The sequence below is a fragment of the Triturus cristatus genome, chromosome 10 (assembly GCF_964204655.1).
Source record: "Triturus cristatus chromosome 10, aTriCri1.1, whole genome shotgun sequence".
NCBI lineage: Eukaryota > Metazoa > Chordata > Amphibia > Caudata > Salamandridae > Triturus > Triturus cristatus.
In genome coordinates this window covers 351,095,966-351,116,072 of record NC_140593.1, presented here as the reverse complement: position 1 = coordinate 351,116,072, position 20,107 = coordinate 351,095,966, and the positions used below count along the sequence as shown (strand labels likewise).

Sequence of the window (20,107 nt, the reverse complement as noted above, 5' to 3'; positions counted from 1 at the left end):
TATTTACAGTTTACGGAGATGCGTGTGCTTTGTATGGATGCGGGCAGAGAACAGTGGTGCCAGTTTTAAAAATAGTGTTGGGGTTGGGTCTGTTTTTTTTGTTGTTGTTAACTAATGCTTAGGAAAATATATATTTTTTTTTTTTGCACATTATATGGTAGTGTTATAGCGTACATGTGCGCAGCTCCTTCCTATCAATCCCCGTTGATGGGAAGGAGCACCGCAGCCATCACACCTCCCTCCCGTACCCTCCTCCCAGCTCAGCCTTCAGCGAGAGCAAACCTAACCGAGCCTCCTGCGTGCCCGTCCAGCACTGAGCCAGGCAGAGCGGGCATTCCATCTCCCCATGCTCGGACAACCACCGTAGGGACGGAGAGGGGGAGCTGAAAAGAACAGCTGCAGCCCTTCTCTGCCTCCGGAGACCGCTTCTCTGCTCTCTTGCCACAAATCCCCCTCTCCTGGTTTCTGCCTTGCCAGGCTGGACTTGTGCAACTTCACCCAGCCACCACTTGCTGCCCCGACAGACTCGGAAGGGAGTGCACTTCTATAGCCCCTTCCCTAATTAGCATTTTTCTTGCCCACGCCGGGACTCAAACCTTAATTACCGCTGCTGCACTTTATTTTATTCCCCCACCTACCCAGAGTTTTGCTGTTCCTTTACATTAAAATTTACTTTCCCAGGAAGCATGAGGCATTGTAGCCCCACATACTCCCCCCTACTAAGCATAGCAGGGGCTTCAGGGGCCTCAGGTGTATACGGGTGGGGGCTGCATGCCTTTCTTATATTCCACATGAGCCCGCTTTCATCTAGCTCCTCCACCCACCCCGTCGCTGCCATGTGTCCTCACTGTGTGTTTGTGTCAGTTTCTGTGTTTTTTTTAATAGAATGCAGCCCTGCTCTGTTTACTGGACCCTGCTTCACCCCATACCAGCACACGGGGAGTATGTAATACTTACCCACAAAGCAGCTGCCTTTCCTTTCTTATCTAGTCCTGCCAGATGCCCTCCCCGCCCCCAGGCCATCTGTCAGATTTACCTCCTACCATTAATCCCTATAAAAAATAAAATACTGTGTGGAATTCCGCTTTGTAAAAAACTGATCTTCACAGTTATTCCCCATTCTGCGGGAATTAACTTGTAACTGCATTTACTTGTGAAGTATTACGGCAATATACCAGTGTTTATGCACCGTCACCTTCTTACTCGGAAGGAGGGGAATGCACTTCTATAGCCCGTTCCCTAATTAGCATTTTTTATTATATATCACTGTCTGGTGCACACATGCCTTTCATGTTTATATTCTGCAGTGTAAGATGCTCTAGGCAGCCTACCAAAAGGCAGCATCTTACATTATTTGACTATAATAGTTTGTCAAGTCACTTGGAGGTCAGGGCTTCTGCCACCCTTCTGGTGCGTGTACTCATCTGAAACGGGATTAAAGTGCATAGATTGCATCGGTGGACAAATGAAAGCAAGGGGTTGCAGGGAGGTATCCTTTCAGATGGAGGCACATGGTTAGTGTGTTATATTTAAAAAAAAAAAGTTTTTATAGATACGTTTTTATAGATTTTTGTGGGGGGGTTGGGTGGTCAGGCGAGGCTACCTTCATTAGGTAAGGGGGGGCAGTGTCTAGTAGTGGTGGAACTAACTTATTATGGTTGCACTTCCAGAAATGTAGCAAGCGCGATTGCTCAGTAATTTTAATATTCATGTACATCTAAAAGTTACAGGTTCACATCGTCTCAAAATCAGTTCAGCCTTCTATGCTTACAGGGGTCAGTACATTTAACGCCATTACAGCTACTAAGCTTAACTAACACCAGATATTTAATATGCAGAAAAGGTGCTCCAAAGTGTTGTATTACAAAAGGTACTAGAGTTCCTGTTTTTATTCCTCTCAGATCCCAATTCACCCACAACGTATTGGTAATTCAGTGCTTAATTTGTAAATAGAAAAGTGCCAGGGCCCAAGGTATTGCTTACCAGGCCACTGCAGGGGACCCCTTTCCTTTCCGTTGTGCCATATAGGTGTTTTTGTGTGCCTGAATCTTGTCCGTGTTTAGGCTGAGTCTCCAGAAACTGTACTGTAGGAACCTTTTAAGCCTGGGCAGGTTGGGGATATCAAAGGGCCATAGCAATGTGGCTGTAATTGTTTTATAACTCACCAGAAATCAGACACCCTTGTGTTAGTAGCTTCCAAAATGGCTGGGGTTCGACAATTTGTTGCTGTTTATGCCCTGCTGTAACAAACATTTGCAATGCAACAGGTCTCGCATTTACGCAAGTTTGAGCTAACGGCATTGTAAATGACAATGCCTTTTATTTATGTTTTGATTTTTGAAACAATTAAAACGCATTGTTATTTGCAATGTCAATAGCTCAAACTAGCGTAAATACGAGACCTATTGCATTGCAAATGCAATAGGTCTAGCATTTGCGAGATATTAAGCTATTGGCATTATAAACGACAATGCCATTTATTTATCTGTTTTCAAAACCAACACATAAATAAAAAGTTTGTCATTTACAATGCCAAAAGCTCTAACTTTTGCAAATGCGAGACCTATTGCATTGTAAATGCTTGTTTGTAAGGTGGTTTTAAGACCGAACCCTTATAGCAAACTGGAAGCATGCTACCTATAAGGATGTTGCTGCAAAGTGGATTCAGCTGGCTCTTGTTTTATATCGCCGGCAAGTATTTAATTTGGGTGAGCAGTTCTGGAAGTGTTGCTTGTGAGGATGAATGATGACAAGCTAGAAAGATGGCGTGAGTGTTGTTGGCTCCCATAGTCCACCTGGCATGATTAGCTTTCGCTTTAACTATCGCCATCACCCATTATGAGCAAACATTTCCTGCAATTTGTTTTTAATTTTAGAATGCGTCTCTGACCATCTGTCCCCTAGGCGCTTTTTGGATCAATGATAGGTCTGTTTTGTAGTCACATTTTATTTGCAAGATTTCAGAACCTCTAGCGGCACCAGACGAATATTTTAGGATGGAACTTAGTGCCTACCTGTAGATGTTTAATGTTGCTGACTTTTGAGGAAACAATTCCTTCTTTTAATGAATAACAACATTGTTGATCCTCATTTTGAGTGTCAAGGGATTTTGGCGAAGTAATTCCACAAAGGAATTGCTGATGCTGTGAGGTGCTGTCCTTTCCTGGTTAGGAGCACTATTTCATTCAGAATCTGGGAGGTCAGTGTGAGGGATAAACTAAGGTAATGGGGTTTGTGCACCTGATTACTGCATATTTTCCCTCTTTACAATTTATTGTCGCTGGGCGCACCTAGCCAGTTTTGATCTTGTGAAATATACACGGGGAAAACAACATGTGTGGGATATATCTGCACAATTTATAATACTAATTCCAATGTAATCTCCTGTTTCCACCTGAATCAGGCCCTCTGAAAAGCAGGATAAGCCGAAAGACGTTCTCTTTTCTCCATGCAGAGCAACCTCCACCCCTCTCCACCTACTTCTCCAAGTCCCTTTCAACAGTAATGCACAGCAGCTGTACTCACTGTGGAATCAACGAATCCCTAATGAGAGACAAGAACTTTCTGTTGGAGTCCTGGCTCTCCTCTCGCTCCCCTGCAATGACCTCGGGGCTGGCAAGTAATGATGTGGTCTCCGCTAGCAGTCGCAAACTCAAGAGCCTCCATTCCACTAGAAAGACAAAATGCCAACAACGTCACCACAATCTAGCATAATCACAGAAAAAATCCATAATTTAGGGAAATGTTAGTTGATGTGGTCAGTCTTACCATTTTGACTGTTGACCAAAGAAACTAAGGGTGGAAGGATGAAATCCACAACCTAAAAAAAGAGCATTCAAAAATCTGGTTTAGATTACTGCCCGGAAAGAAACACAGGTTTAGCTTAACTCCGATCTATATTTATCCGATAGCAAAACATTTTGATGGCAAGTAAAAATGTGTTTATATATCATCAGCTCTCAAAGTTCCTATCTAGAGCATGCATAGAGTTTAATGAAAGGGATAGAATGTAAGAGCTGTAACCACAATCAAGCGCTGAAGAACACCACACAGAAACTGCTGTTTAAGCAGAGCTTACTAGTAATGCCATAGCAAAGAAAGCAAAAACAAGCACGCTTTGAATACAAATCAACATAAAATACACTTGAAGTCAAATATACATTTGAGTTCCTTAAGGGGAAAACACTATTCATGATTGTTGGAATTAAAGTCCTTATCTTAACTGCGTGCAACTGTATCATCACCATGTTCAATAACAAAATATACAGAATACCAAACAATCGATTACAAACATTATTTATTTTAGCTTTTTGTGTACTTTGGTGATGGTCATATGTCCAGAATTACAATCTATTGTTGCTCTCACTAACACATGACTTCGGTTTAAATGCCTATAAGGTAGATTACAGGCGTTTAAAAAAAAAAGTTTTATGTTAAAGGAAGCTAACAAGTAATTATGAGGTCCAATTCACAAAGGTAAATCTATGTATTGAAATGTCCAAACATGTAGGTTTACAACTAGATATAGGAGTGACGCTCCACCTAAATGCAATTAGAGGAGATTTAGATTGAAAAGGCGAAGTATATGTCTCCATCCCGTGGGGATACGTACAACACAGTAAAGCTACTGCTAGTAACTTCATGGATGTATTTTAGGCATACATCCACTAACTGTAGGTCTATGTGATGTAAGCAGCGAACTTCAATTAAGCTAATTAGAGCTATGGAGGGGAAAACAGGCATCACCTGAGGAAAGTATAAATCTGACAAACAATGGGAGCACATAAACAATGGCCACACCTTGGGCTCAACACTCTTTTACTTTTGATACCTGAGGATAGGGAGCCACACCCCGTCTACAATTGTATTGTGCGTGTGTATGCTTTCAAGTGTGGGTAGTTTAGTGTTAGATGTGAGCTGAGTCGTTTTCTAAATGCATCTGCAAAGTATAGTTAAAGGACTATTTTTTCCACATAAAATTTATTTCATAAATTGTATCATTTTTATTACCATGTGTACAATATGAAGTATATGGGTGCATACAACCTCACACGTTAAATCACTAATATTTACATTAATTAAATTTTTTATCTTCCTTTTATTTACACATGTTAATACTATGATCTGTGCAGGTGTCTACAATATATGCAATTATAAGACTAATATTTTTACATTACTTTAATCTGGTTTATTACTTTTGTACAAGTGTGATGTATGAGGATGCATGAAATGTCATTATATCACCAATATTTGCATTAGTTATATGTAAATGTGTGATTAATAAATCACACGTTGTATCACCAATATTAACATTCACTTAATTTTTATGTTTTAACATTTTATTTGTACATTTTAATAACCTGATCTGTACAGGTTTCTACAATATATGCATTTATAAGTATCATTTTTACATTTCTTTCTTCTGATTTATATATTACATTTGTACAATATGTTGTATGAGAATATATGAAATGTCTAAAGTTATATGACCATTTTTATTTTTTATTTATATATTTTTAGGTGTACGTCTTTCTACAGGTAATGATATTCCCTGCCTCGATTAAGACCTTTGAAGTGTGTTGTGATATGTAGTGTGGGACTTACTCTAAATCTATGCTGGAATAGATTTGAGCCTGTTTGGGCTGTGGTAGACGTGGGTGTAACTTTAGTGGATTGCCAATGACTTGCCCTCTTTGAATTGTAGGTACTATTTATATAGAGTTTACTACCCATTGACAATGAGTTGTAGGTGTGTTTTTGCATTTGCGTCCCTATGTCTGAGCCCGTCCTTAATTTCTCCTTTCTTCCTCCAACTTTGTAGTAGATGTTCCTCATTTTTCTGTCACTCCCCCTTGTCATGCTCATATTTACATCAAAAACCGACATTTATGTGTGTATATTTCACTACCATTGTAGCAAAGAATCCCGTGCATAAGGACTAGAACAGTTAGAAGCAATCTCCGCACATCTTTGTGAACTGCATTTTTTAGCATGTGAAGTATTACTATAGACGTGCTATTTCTCATACTTATTGTGAATGGGGCCCCTGTTTTGGACTCATGCCTGTTTCTACTATTCAAAAACCATATAAGTTTGGACAACAAGCAACTACTAGGGCAAACGGTGAATTTGTACCCTCCTAAACAGAAGTATCAAATCATAATCTTCTGCCTGTGCTCACTGGTATCTTGAAAAGGACCTTAGAATAAAACTCAGTTCAGAAGCTCTGCTTCAAAACAGGGCAGGCCTCGCTCTGAAAGGGAGCCACTTTTGATCCAAATGAAGACTTCAGCAGGAACTGGACAAAGGATACGGAGGAACTAAATGGCTTGGATAGACCATCGAGGAATCAAATCTAGTGAGGTGGATTAACAAACCGAACTTCTTTCTATTAACTATTGTGTAGTACCTTTGCACTACTTATGTTATTTTATTAATGTTGTAAGTGTCTAACTAATAATATAATAAATCAAATAAATTAAATACTATCATTGCAATTGGGCAATATTTTTAAATACGTTTTGCGAAGCTTTAATATTATCCTGGTCCGTATCTCTTCAGATTGTTTCTCTAAGCGTGCGTATGTCCATTCTGACTCAAATGTAAATATTATCAAGCAAAATATTACTGCCTCTATAAGGGGGGGGGTTCACAAGATTTTTCTCTGCAAGCCAACGTGAAGGATTATGGTACCCTTCTCCAACACCCAAATATCATGCACTTTTAGATTTCTTCCTGATCCCATTTCTCAAAAGCATTCTAATTCAGGACAACTGTTGCTACAGGTGCCCTAAGGTGTCTTGTGTATTTCGTGTTTGTATTCCATGTGTGTAAGTGTGTGAGGTATGCTTCAAAGAATGAATGTGGCTGATTAATAGAAGGTTTGTGTGTTTATTCTGGCATAAGCCAAGCAGTTACTTACAAACAGCTGTCGGGCGCTATATCAAGAGCTTGTCCTCTAATAAGTACTTACAACCTCTGATGCACATGACTTCTTACACGCCTATGTGAAGGCAGACACAAATGTCAAGCCTAGCAAATTGCTTAAGCGCATATTGTGACATTAAATCAATTTTTATATTCATCAGGCCATGTCTCTCCTAATTACTTTAAAAAACAATATCTGGCTCCTCGAAAGCACTGTCAGTCAAGAAAGCTTTATTCGTTTGCTACATAAGACAATCATAAAAGCACATAGGAAAAGAACACGTCAGTACATGATTTACAATATTAAAAATACCATACCAGTATAAAAAACACATCAATACATAGTCTAAAATAATAAGAGTATCATCTCAATATAAACAGGATACATAATATATTGTAAAGTTAAAACGTTATTAAACTCACAAGTACTTTATCCAAAAAAAAGGATTAAGTAGACAAACAATTCCTATGTCGCAAGACTTTCTTCAAATAAGTTACTATTCTAAAAGTGCTGTGCGCATTTTCAAGCTGTTGTAATGCGAGTAAAGCAGGCCGACATTGATGAAGTTCAAACATTTTTAAAACTGGTGCCAAGTACAGTCTCCTTAAGTGAGTACAAAATTTACAAAACAACATTTCATGAATCGTAGATTGATTGGAGTTATTGTCACAAGGGCAAAGAAGGAGATGTTGAGACCAACTGTTCATTTTAGGCAAAGTAACTAGTCTATGAAATACCCCTAGCCTGAATCTAGTTAATAAAAATCTATCAAACTCCAGGTACAAAAGTTAAATGGTGTTGAATGTTAAAAGTAATTAAAATCAACTGGTTATGAAGTACAGTAGTTTTTAATATGTCAGATGACATTCTGATGGAATCCAACAACAAAAGACTCTCCTTTCTCAATTCTTTCCTTGTTATTTGTCGAATTGTTAGGGGGTTAGTATAGTACTCTAGACGACCAAGGTCTTTTAAAAAGTTACCGACATATTTTATCCATGGAATTTTCAAAACCCCTTCCAATTTTAACACATCTAATAATATATCCCTGTTTAACTTAGCCTCTTCTTTGGTCCATAGCCTATGGCAAAGAAGTACAGGCTCAAGCTTTATTAAATCAGAGATGAAGGGGAGTCCCAGCTCCGCGTGACATATACATGATGAGGTGCTATTCGGGACTGATAAAATATATCTTAGGAAGGAATTTTCTATCTGTTGGATTGAAAGAAGATCAGTGAACCCCCTGACTTCAGCCCAATATACTGCAGATGAAACACACTGCGCCTTATAGATCTTAATAAGCTCCTCTGGTGGTCTTTTTCCCAGCTCTCTAGCAAAGGTAGTTAGAGCTGTTGTTGTTCTTAGGAGTACCAACTTTTTTGCTGAAGCGGCTTGTACCCAGGTGTCATTGTGGGCAAAAAGAATTCCAAGTATGGGAACTTTTTAGTTGCCCCAATCTTCTGCCCTGCAACAAACATGTCTTTAGGTTTCTTGATACCAAGGCCGCAGTGCATGATAAAGGTCTTTGAGGAGTTTACTCTCAGGCCAAGATTTCTAATAAAGTGAGAGAAGCTATTTAACACCCTCTGAAGGACAACAGTGTGTACGGGACATCAACACCGCATCGTCCGCATATAGGAGCGCTGGTATTGGACGTCCTCCCACTTGTGGAAAATCTTTACTGTCTTTAAGAAGGGCGTCCCCCAGACCATTAATGTAAAGATTAAAAAGAAAAGGAAACCAGACACAGCCTTGCCTGACCCCGCTCTTGATCGGGAATGCAGCCGAACACTCACCCTTCAATCCACAGCGCACACGTGCCTTGGCATCACTATAAAGACGCTTAAGAAAATAAATAATCTGAACCTCAACCCCCATGTCCTCTAAAATTGACCAGAGTTTACTGTGAATCACACAGTCATATGCGGCTGTGAGATCCACAAAAGCTAAAAATAGATTCCCCTGCTTTGCCCTCGTGTATTTCCCCACCAGGATTGACAGATTTAAGCCCTGCTCGATCGTTCTGAGACCAGCACGGAAACTGTACTGCAGGTCAGACAGGACAGAGTTTTCCTCGGCCCAATCCTGGAGGCGTTTCAAAATTATTCCACCTGTTACTTTTGTTACGGCATCAAGTAAAGAAACAGGCCTGTAACATCCCAGATCCTGCCTACACCCCTTTTTAAAAATGGGCACAATGGTGGATTCTACACAGGTAGGTAAAAAAGAGGTGCTACAGCTGGCAGTAATCACCTGTGCTATGATGGGCCCCCACAGAGAAATATTTGATTTAAACAAATCTACAGGGACCCCATCTGGTCCAGGGGCCTTCCCTCCCAGACTTTTGGATAGTGTCCGCTCCACTTCATCTAGAGTGAACGACCGGTCAGAGTAAAGATGAGGTAAGTTCAAGTTATAGTCCTCCTGAGCATTACTACCAGTCATGTCAGGATTTCCCTCACCATTATATACTCTTGAAAAGTGCTCAATCCATTGATCCTCACTAATAGCTATTTCAATGGTTGGGCTAGCCTCAGATGAGAGAAAAGGTGTTTTGACAGCCTTCCAAAATGCCAAACTATCATCCGCCACTGAGGCTGTATGTAATGCCTCCCATGCCTTCTTCTTCAAGGTATTTTTCCTAGCCTTAATTGCTTCTTTGTAATCCCATCTAGCAGTCTTCAGATCGACCATGTTTCTAGGGATTTGTGTAACTCCCTTTTTAGGTGAGAATATGCTTGCGTACACCTGGAGTCAAACCATCCACTCAGATGTTGATTACTATTTTTACGTCCGAGAAGGAATTCTTTTATAGTTTGAGATATCACCAGGAATGAGGCTAAAATATTATCTGGGGCGGCTGTTTCGGACAAACATGTCTCAATGGCAAGTTTACATCTATCCACCACTGTCTTAATTATCGCTGCATGATCTACTATGGACCAGCGCAGAGAAAAACCGTTTACACTCCCAATTGCTATATTTTCTAACAACTGATCATTTGTGCTTGGTTTAACCATTTTACCTGAGGTTAGCATAATTGACAAGCACAGAGAAAAGTGATCGCTAAGGGAGATCTCTGAGACATAAAATGAGCAGAGACTATGCGCATAGTTACTTGACATTAAAACATAGTCTATGGTAGAAAATAGGCCCCTACCACTAAAAGTCCAGGGCATGGAGACAGGTACTGGGCACAAACCGTTGACAAAACCCAAGTCAAGGGAAAAAATCCATTCATTTAGTGGTTCCCCTAGGACAGAATGCCGAAAATGGGATGAACATACCCCCTCTTCAATTGGGATCCCGCATAAATTGTCCTCAGCATTGGCACATAGCGCACAATTAAAATCACCTGCCAATAATATTATCGTGTCTTTCGCCTTACTTTTACCAGTAGATTTCAATAGTTTTGTAATATTTTTTATAACAGTTCCTACTTCAGCTTGGGGGATGTTATTATATAAATTAGTTAGAGCTATACAATGTTTTACATCTATATCCAATATAAGTATTTGATAATAGGGATCGTTAGCACACATCGTTATTTCCTTTATCTTCAAAGCACTCGATATGTAAGTGCAAAAACCACCCTTGGCCCTCCCACTCAAACCGTCTATTGCTGGGGTATGATAGGTCCCATACCCATTCATATGGACCGCATCTTTCGACCATGTTTCTTGAAAACATAAAATATCAATTTGTAAAACAAAGTCCCACCACAAATGATTGCTTAGCTTGGAACGAATGCCCGCAATGTTCCATGAAGCAATATGACAAAGAGCTGATTTGCCACTATCTAAGGCAATAGTGGGAATTGCTACCCCTAGTGGATCCTCAGCTACATCGCGATGTAACTGACATACGTTTGGACAGCCCACAGGGTTGGGAAGTATTTCCTCAATTAAAGCTTTCGTGCCTGAGTCCTCATCCCTGTGGCAACCATTAATGGAGCTAAAGGGCAGTCGTTTCCTACCCTGGTCAGTCCGGGCTTACGACCAGGTACGGGGTTGGCTTGGACATGTGGCCCCAAAGCCAGTCAGTCAACATCTTCCAGTAGGTTCAAAGCATCAAAGCGATTACTCACTGGAATCCGAACTATAGACTTCCTATTCCCTATAAAATCGCCTCCTTCAAATGGAGGCCAGCAGAATTTAAATTATGTTGGTGGTTGGTAGAAATAACCAAGAGGGAGAATATTGATGTTGTTAGGGTTGACTGACCTAGTGCTTCCCCTATCCAGAATTGCACGCACCAGAGATGGTGAACCAAAGGTTAGCACAGCACAATCACCATGTAATGTTTTTGCCGAGGTACCAAGCCACCCTATTCTACGTACCATTTTAAATTCTGGGAAGAGGGTATTTTTAATGCCAGTCCTTAGACCGAGGAAGTGTAATGACTTGTTCCTCAGGGTCAACCAATGTTCAAAGGCATTATATGGTAGAGGAGGTACATTTGTCAAGATAACCGTATACGGGGTTGCTTCGGGGGGCAAATTTAGGTTTACCTCGATGATCTTGAAAGTTGATGTCTCTCTCAAAATCTTCATTTTCGTTCTCTCCAGGCAGCTTAGCGCCTAATACTCCATCTTTCTGTATTAGCTGCATTACTAAGTTCTACAATTGGAAGACCTGTTTTAGGGAGGAGATGCCCAGTTTGAATAGGAATATAAGAAGTACTAGGAGTAATATCATTAGGATGACTCCTAATTTGCACTTGCCTAGATTCAAAAGAGCTTACAACTTGACCAGCCTCACTACCCTTCACCCTGTTATTTGGCGGACCTGGGTTGGACTTAGAATTAGTAGCCGGTGGGACCGAGGGTTTACGGCCTACCATCTCCTCCACCTTGGTCAGCCTAGTTTCTGCCATTGATATTTTTTGTAGAATTGGATCCAGTAATACTGTTATCATTGTCTCCAATCTACCCCAGAAATTCTCCTCTTGATTGCTGCCCACAATCTTTGCTGTCACAGTAAGTGGGGTAATATTAGTAGCATTAGAGGGGCCCTCGTTAGGTTCTCTTGCATCTGTGGAGGTTCTCATTTTCTTTCCATTTGTTCTTTGCACGAGTTTGTTCTGTTTACATGATCCTCGACTCTTTCTATTTTTTGGGGGTGGTTCAGCCGTATGATCTGTACTTGCTTTAGCTTTCTGACCTCTAGTATTGACTTTAGACCTGGGCTATGCTCCATGCTGGACGAGGGAATAGAAGGAAATCATCTATCACATACTCTGAATCATGTCGTTGTGACGTGCTAGCATGGAGAGAAACCGCCTCATGAGTGGTCATTACACTAGATTCAACAAGTAATGGGGTAAAAAAAAGTCTATTCTGGGAAGGGAGGGGTTCGAGTGATAGCCTGCGTTCTGTGAGTTGAATCTCCTTAATTAGGACACATTCTGCCCTCTGTAAAAAATCGTCAAAGGTCCCTGTAGCACCCTGACCTACTTTCCTCTTACTCATGGCGGAAAAATATAATCACAGGGATATAATGTGATATGCAACAATGTCAATATCAAGCTTTTACCGTTGGCCTTGTGTGAAAGTCCCGTAACCAGGTTCTGAAGGGGGTGGCCCAGCCTTGCCTCCGTCGGTCTCGGACGGGAGCAGATGGGCCCGCCCGCGCACGTCCCGAGCTGCGGGAGCCCTGTGCACTATTTAAGTGCCTCCCGGCGCTCTGCCTCTGTGTGGGTGACGTGTGGCGTGTGTGTCTCTGGGGCTATTGGGCCTTGTAGTCCCCGGCCGGCGTCCTCTCTCGCGGCCGGGACCAGGACGCCCAAATGACTCTGTTGGCGGTGGTGGCGACAACAAAGAACAACAGGCACCAGGTAAGTTTACAGCTCCCGCGCTGCGGGAGCCCTGTGCACTGCTTAAGCGCCTCCCAGCGCTCTGCCTCTGCGTGGGCGACGTGTGGCGTGTGTGTCGCTGGAGCTGCTGGGTCTTGTGGTCCCCGGCCAGCGTCCTTTCTCGCGGCCGGGACCAGAATGCCCAAATGACTCTCTTGGCGGTGGCGGCTGTAACAAAGAACAACAGGCACCAGGTAAGTTTACGGCTCCCGTGCTGCAAGAGCCCTGTGCACTACTTAAGCGCCTCCCGGCGCTCTGACTCTGCGTGAGCGACGTGGGGCATGTGTGTCGCTGGGGCTGCTGGGCCTAATGGTCCCCGGGCGGCGTCCTCTCTCACGGCCCGGATGCCCAAATGACTCTCTTGATGGTGCTGGCGGCAACAAAGAACAGGCACCAGGTAAGTTTACGGCTCTGTAACATTAACCTCATTCCTATGTAACCAAGCCACTAAAACAGGTAGCTCTTTCCTAGATACAGGATTTTACTGAATCTAATAACCTCATTCATCTCTAGCAAGCCAGCTTTATGTATCGAATGGGACACAGAATATGGCAAATGAAAATAACAGGGTTTACCCATCATCTCATAAGACAAGCACCACTGACCATGCCATATCTCTTAATAACCTAACAAAACTTGACACTGAAGGGACTGTTCATGACAAGATGAACAAGTTACTTAACTTTCATAACTATCTTTCTGGTGAATACGCTATCAACCTGTAGATTTCTTACCTTTTGAATATTTCTGGTATCAGACTGAATCCGGAAACTTTTCAAAAGCTCCCCATGCCCTGTGGCCATTTCGCCATCGGAAGTGAAGTTATTGTGACCTCACTGAAGCCATAAAAAACTCGCCTCCCCAAGAGACCTGATGTCAGTTTCCTATCCATTTTGTATGCGCCTTTGAGGCAAACCAGATGAGAACGATATCAGCCAAGTAAGTCTTCAGTACTACACCTAGAAATTGGACCTTATTAAAATGGTCGACTTAGTAGCCAGCCATAAAAATGAGGAAGACGGCGGTTTGGGGAGTAATCTGCAGGTAGATAAGAGTATCCACCAGAAAGATTGCTACTGAAGATAAGTAATTTTTTCTTTTGATGGATACTTCTATCTGCAGATTCTTCACTGTGAGGAGGTCGAAGGCACAGCAGAGCGGAAGAGGGACAAAAGAGGCTGGGAACCCAGGGAAACACCAGGAGAATGCAGCAGTCTAGTGGCACTGGGGTAGCATGACGTCAGGACGTCAGCACAAGCGGAGGAGAATAAGGGCGGAGATTCAAACCCCGAGGGGGGTGGCAGCGTGAAAGCGGGAAGCAACGGAGGAGCTGAGAAAGAGGAACCGAAGAGAGGAGAACGGGACGAGGTGAGAGAGCTGCCTAGCAGAGGAGACTACGGAGATCCAAAGGTCCCTGAGGCAACATACACCGCGGACAAACTCGGCGGCCTAAAGAAGGGAGAGGACGCCCCGGGTCCCAACGCCACGGCCCTGCTCACGGGTCGTGGCCCAAGGCAAGTGGTGCTAAGGGGATCATTCTGGTGGGGTTGGTGGGGTGGCACGGGGAGTTAGATCACTAGTGTTTCTTGACGCAACTCCCAGCACGATACCTTCACTCCTTAATGACCCGTTCCCTTTGCCCTACACAAACGTTTGGTGGTGGTAGCACGATAAGCCCAGAGAAAGAAAACTGTGAGCTAATCCCGGTATTTCTGTTCTTCCTTTTCCCTTCTTTTTAGAGCACGCGGGAGGAAGCAAGACCCACAGAAAGCCTGAACTCAAACCCAAGGACGGTCCTGAGAGGGGAGAAGCAGACCTCTACCAGAGTTTAGCCATTTTGTTTTGTTAACGAAGACCAGTCCATTTTTCTTTTTATAAAGACCCGTCCGGTATATGGGACTTATAAAGCCTAATTCCTACCCAAGACGCCCCTGCAATAAAAGACAATTGTTGAAAACCCTATACTGCCTGCGTCCACAGTTCACAAACTTCCGTCAGGCCCTCGAGCCACCTACAATAACCTTTTGGATAGATTCCCGAACCCAACCAGGAGGAGGGTGAATAACTGGTTAAAGTAAGACATCCTGAAGGCAGAACGTCCAAAGTGATCTTCCTGTTGCACATCCAGAGTCCAAGGAGTAATGCTTTGTAAAAGTGTACAGGGAAGCCCAGTTTGTCACTTTCCAGTTCTCTGCAACAGGGGCTCTCTGTGGCCAGAACCGAGGCAGATGATTTTGATCTGATGAAGTTGGCCCTCATATCTTCCAGAGGTTCCTTGTGAGCCAAGGCGTAGCATATCTTAATGCATAAAATGATCCAGCTCAACACCGCCTCTTGTGGACTGCTGTCCCTTTCATTTTGCCTACATAGCAGACGGTCAGCTGGTCATCAAGTCTGAACTCCTTGGTTCTATCAATGTAGGGGTCTAGTCTATGAAGCCTCTTTTCCTCTTTCGCAGGATGGAGGACAGGAAAGAAAGATGGCAAGGTGATAGATTGGCCTAAATGAAAGGGCATAACCACCTTGGAAATGAAAGTAGCCATGGTTCTGAAAACCAACTTGTCAGGAAAGAAATATGGGAAGAGAGTCATGACATAGAACACATGCAACTCGCTAACACATCTTGCCAAATTGATGGCTAAAAGAGAAACGTTCTTAAGAGTAAGCAACAGCAACCGGTTGAACGAGGAACACATTAAAAACATGAGAACGAGACAGAGATTCCAATTCACCATTATTAAGAGGGACAATTTGTTGTGTGATGCCCTTCAGAAACCTACAGACTGGGTGACTTGAAGAGGGACAGATGGTTCAGAAAAAGGGCGACAAGGCTGGTAAGTAACCCCTGTGTCCACTACACACCCCAATAGTGAGAAATGCAGCATATCAGACAAATAGCACTAAACAGGCTCTACTGAGTTGTCCGAACAGCACTTGACAAGCCTATTCCATCTCCCCAAAGACACCATTTTGGTGTAGTGCCTGCAGGCACATAAGGTAACATCTTGCTCTTCAAAAGGTAAAGAAATTGCCTTGCTAAATCTTCAGGTATAAAAGTGGAGGCACTGGAGGTTAACGTGCAGAACCTACCCCTGGGACTGCAAGAGGAGGTCTACTCTGTGAAGGATGACAAATGGCCAGCTGTAAACTGGGTTGGCATGGTGAGCAAAAGAATGATGGATTTAACCCAGATCTTTTGACAGGGGGTGAATGTTTTGATTTGTTCTGCATTCCGTCCATCAATTATGTGTCTTTTGCTTTCTCGCCCTAAGTGCGCCAGGTATGCCCAGATGTGGGTCCTGGGCTCACTGTGCCACTGGAATCAAGCTATGCTGGCTGAAGAGGGGTGAAACCCCGAAACCGGTCCTAGGATGCTTGTTTCCGGTCCAGGGATTACCTGGCTTGGCAGTTCAGGCTGAACTGTTCCCATGAGGCACAGGTTCAAGACTGATTTGCATATGGCCAGGTCTAAACTGGGGTGGCATGGTGAGCAAAAGAATGATGGATTTATCCCAGATCTCTTGACTAGGGGTGAATGTTTAGATTTGTTCTGCAACCGGTCCATCAATTGTTTGTCTTTTACTCTGTGAAGGAGACTGAGAGCTGGACACAGGTAGGTGTGTATTAGAGCCCCACCCTTCTTGGCCAATCCAGGTCTATCAAGATGACTTGAGCCTGGTTGAGGTGAATCTTCCCCAGAACACAAACATATCAAGGGCATGAGAGGAAACACATAGTCAAGTGAAAATGTCCACCTCAAGCAAAACACGTCCCCCAGTGCTCCCTGCAAATGATTCTGGAGGGCACAGCAAGTCTGGCAGTGAGCCCTGTCAGAAGTGGCAAAGAGAGCCACTAGAGAAGGGCCCCAAAGCGTGAAAAAGCACTGGAATACTTCTTGATGAAGCCCCCACTCATTGTCGGCAAGATGACACCGACTGAGACTGTCTGCTCAAACACTCCACCTGGGTGCTTGGCTACCAACCAGATTTGATGCCATTCTGCCCAAATCCAGAGCCAAAAAGCCTTGTGACAAGAGAAGATTCTATCCTATCCTATCCTGCCCCACCCCACCCCACTCCTGCCTGTTGACATACCACGTAACAGTCATGCAGTCTGTCAAGATTTGAACAGACTGACTGCAAAGGGAGGGCAGGAAGGATTTGAGCGCCAGGCGAATTGTCAAGAGCTCCAGCAGATTGATATGCAACGTGCACCTTTGGAGACCAAAGGCCTATGATCTCCATTTCCTCCAAAACGGCTCCCCACCCTACAGTGGAATCGTCCGTTATCGCTGTAGCCACTGTCAGTGGGGGTTGGAACGGCTGTCTTTGTACCGGATTGCCTTCCATGCTCCACCACATTAAGTCCGCCACTCTATTCCTGGACATCATAAAGTAACATGGAAGACCTCTGTAATGCCAGCTTACATTATATACTCCGCATTAGCTTTCCTTGTTTCACAGGCTGAACCTAGGCAGAGAAGCCTCAGATGCTTGTAAAGATCAATAGAAATATGTTAGTTATCCTTTGCTTTAGGAACCTACCTTTTGGCAGTGTACTTCTGGAACCTTTTGTAGGTCAAATATGTTCTAGATATAGCAGGCTCCTGGCTAACTCCTGACCCTCGCAATGGAAATCTGAAAGTTTTGTTAAGTAACCACTTTTCATTGCAGCCTCACCTTAATGTAGTCTTCAAGGCTTGCTGTTTCAATTGCTATTTTGTTTTTTAGATGGGTCCACCCTCTACTCGAAGAATCACAATTAAGCACACTAGTTCCGTGTAATATGGCTTTGTGACTAAACTACTGTTATGTCTTCTATTTGGGGTCCCCATAGTGTCTGATTTTACAGTTGTAAGTTATACAAAATGCCAGCTTTTGAGCTGTCACCAGTAATAGCCAACAACATTATATTTTGCCAATCTTGGCTCAGTTTCATTCAATGCATTTGAGTGACCGGTCTCAATTCAATACATTGTGGTCAAACCAATCAAACGTAGCCAGTCGAGCATTCTTGTGCAACAATCTGGAGTACTATGCATGACCCAAGGCCCTGGGAATTTCCAATAGACACATACTTGAAGCATACAAATTCAAGAAGCTACACATGGGAGCTAGGGGCGTTGTATAATTCTTTCCCCAAGATTATTTTTGAACTGGTGAAGTAGCTGTCATTCAAAAGCATAACAAGATGTGCTATTTTGATTGGGATCCACCAAAATCTCCGATCTACTTTTGATATTATTTTATGAGGTAATAAGTACCTTGTTTGTGTACAAGAGAACAGGTAACTATAGACAGCTCTGACAGACAACACTGCATCCTGTTAAGAAATCAATCATAGGACATAGGTCACTCATCTAGCATGCAAAATCCGTTGCTAGTCACTCCATAATGTCAAACTGGTTTGCAATACCCTACCAAAAACCTGAATTCTACTGAACTGGCGTGTGTTCACTACATAGATATCAATTGAAGATGCAAACCACCTCTTTTTAATACTGTTATGTTGTAATGAAGGGTTAGTGAGTGGTTAAGTAAGTTAGGGCCACTGCAGCTTTTTAGTATAGACCCAACTACTGCTAATTTTAATGCACCTGCGCTTTGCTTGTGAAGGGATGATTTCCTGTGACAAATTTAAGCAATACTTGACACTTCTAAAGTGTCTTGTTAATCTCCGGCTCCATGAATACAATGGCCTCCTGAAGGTAATGCAGGATCTTGGCTTTTCTAAGAGCTCGATAACTGCTCTGCTTTTAATTTCACTGTTGGCGAGGGTGGTTAGAGTTCCTGAATTTTCTTTTTTGAGGTTTAGAATATGATTTTGGTGTTTGAGGTATTGCCGATTTGCTTCATCTATACTCTAACCTCAGAAAGGAACCTATTCAGGTTAATTTTGCCTGTTAACCCTCAACCCTTTAGTTTTAGTATCTTGTGTATTTTTAGTGCAGGCGTTAAATTTCCATCTAAGCAGAGGAAAATAAAGCAGACTGGAAATATTTGACAAGAGTTAAGCACACAGGGGTAACCCTATAACCCAAGGAACCTGGGCCTCGTAAATATATATGAACAATGGTTCCGTAGGGGAAAAATATTATTTACAATTAAGAAAAATCAATTAAACATGAACACAGCAATCGATGATCTAGCAAGCAATTAATCTTAAAGAATGAATAATATTTCAAAAAACGTAACAATTTATTTTTTAGTATTTCATCTGAATTTTAAATCATTCATCAACTCCTTTAGATATGTACAAAAATGAGAACGGGCTGTATATACAATAATATTTACAAAACAACGACGCAGTGACAAAGTGAATAGGGTGACTCTGTGAGATAGTGAAGAGGTGAATATTTACAATGTTATGTGCGTGATTATCAATAAAATACAAAGGAAGTTTTTTTCACAAAAAGTCCTCAGCTAAATTATGGATAGGTAATGACCCTTGTATGGCACAAGTCCTGATTTATCTGTATATACAAGGAATTCCAGTTAGTGCAGGACTGTGGAACCGTCAACGTTTCGACCCTATATCGACCAGTTGTTCTATACAGTCATATCGGGTCTTCTTCACGACACGGGGGATGTATAACAGCCCAATTCTAGGTGATAGGACCGATGTCCAACAGTATGACGTGATTGCTGCTTAGTGCCAGTCAGAGGAGAGTACCAGTGTCGTAGAAGGTCTAGATTCTTCTTCGTCTATTTATTTACTCTTTTTCTTCTCTTGTCATTCAGATTAGCGTGCCCGCTGTGAGTCACTGACTTCAGGATAAATATTTTGTACTGCCGGAGACACGGTCATCAGGATACCACTTCGACTGATATATTTAGTGTATTCTCCTGGTATTCTCCTGGTCTCGGGGAGTCCGTCCGAAGCACGCCACCAAAAATTTGACAGCGCAATTCTTCAAAAGAGAATAAAATCCTAGCAGACTGCAGTTGGATTGTTAGAGTTACCAGGTTAGTTTACCAAATCACAGATGAAGAAGTTACTACCTTCAGTAATGCTCTTTCTGGTGGATACTCTAACCGCAGATGTTTCACCTTAGAATATTCCTCAGGCGGCAGACTGGATCCGAAATAGCAGTGCTCCTGTGGGCCGCTAGGTAGCACCATGTGACTCTGCATTGACTCCATACCGCCACGGAAGTGATGGAGCGGAGTATCATAAGTGCCAACCCTGCGTTCTGATGTCAGATTCTTGTCTTTTCCTTTTCCACCCTCTCAGATATGAAGTGTGAACAGTTGCTGCTGAGTACTAACTTAGGGCCTTTTTTAGATAGAAATAAGAGACCATTCCACAGAACGGGGAGGTGGAAGA

General features: G+C 42.6%; 1 protein-coding gene across 3 annotated transcripts in view; it reads right to left on the bottom strand.

The window, feature by feature from the left end:
* ULK4 (unc-51 like kinase 4) overlaps nucleotides 1-20,107 on the bottom strand; it is a 1,725,799-nt gene that overhangs the window by 864,868 nt on the left and 840,824 nt on the right. For all 3 annotated transcript variants that reach the window (XM_085631567.1, XM_085631566.1, XM_085631568.1), the window contains 2 exons: nucleotides 3,769-3,820; nucleotides 3,526-3,670 (listed from right to left, as the gene is read on the bottom strand). In XM_085631567.1, the coding sequence (XP_085487693.1) occupies nucleotides 3,526-3,670; nucleotides 3,769-3,820 (197 nt within the window). The remainder of the gene's footprint in view (nucleotides 1-3,525; nucleotides 3,671-3,768; nucleotides 3,821-20,107) is intronic.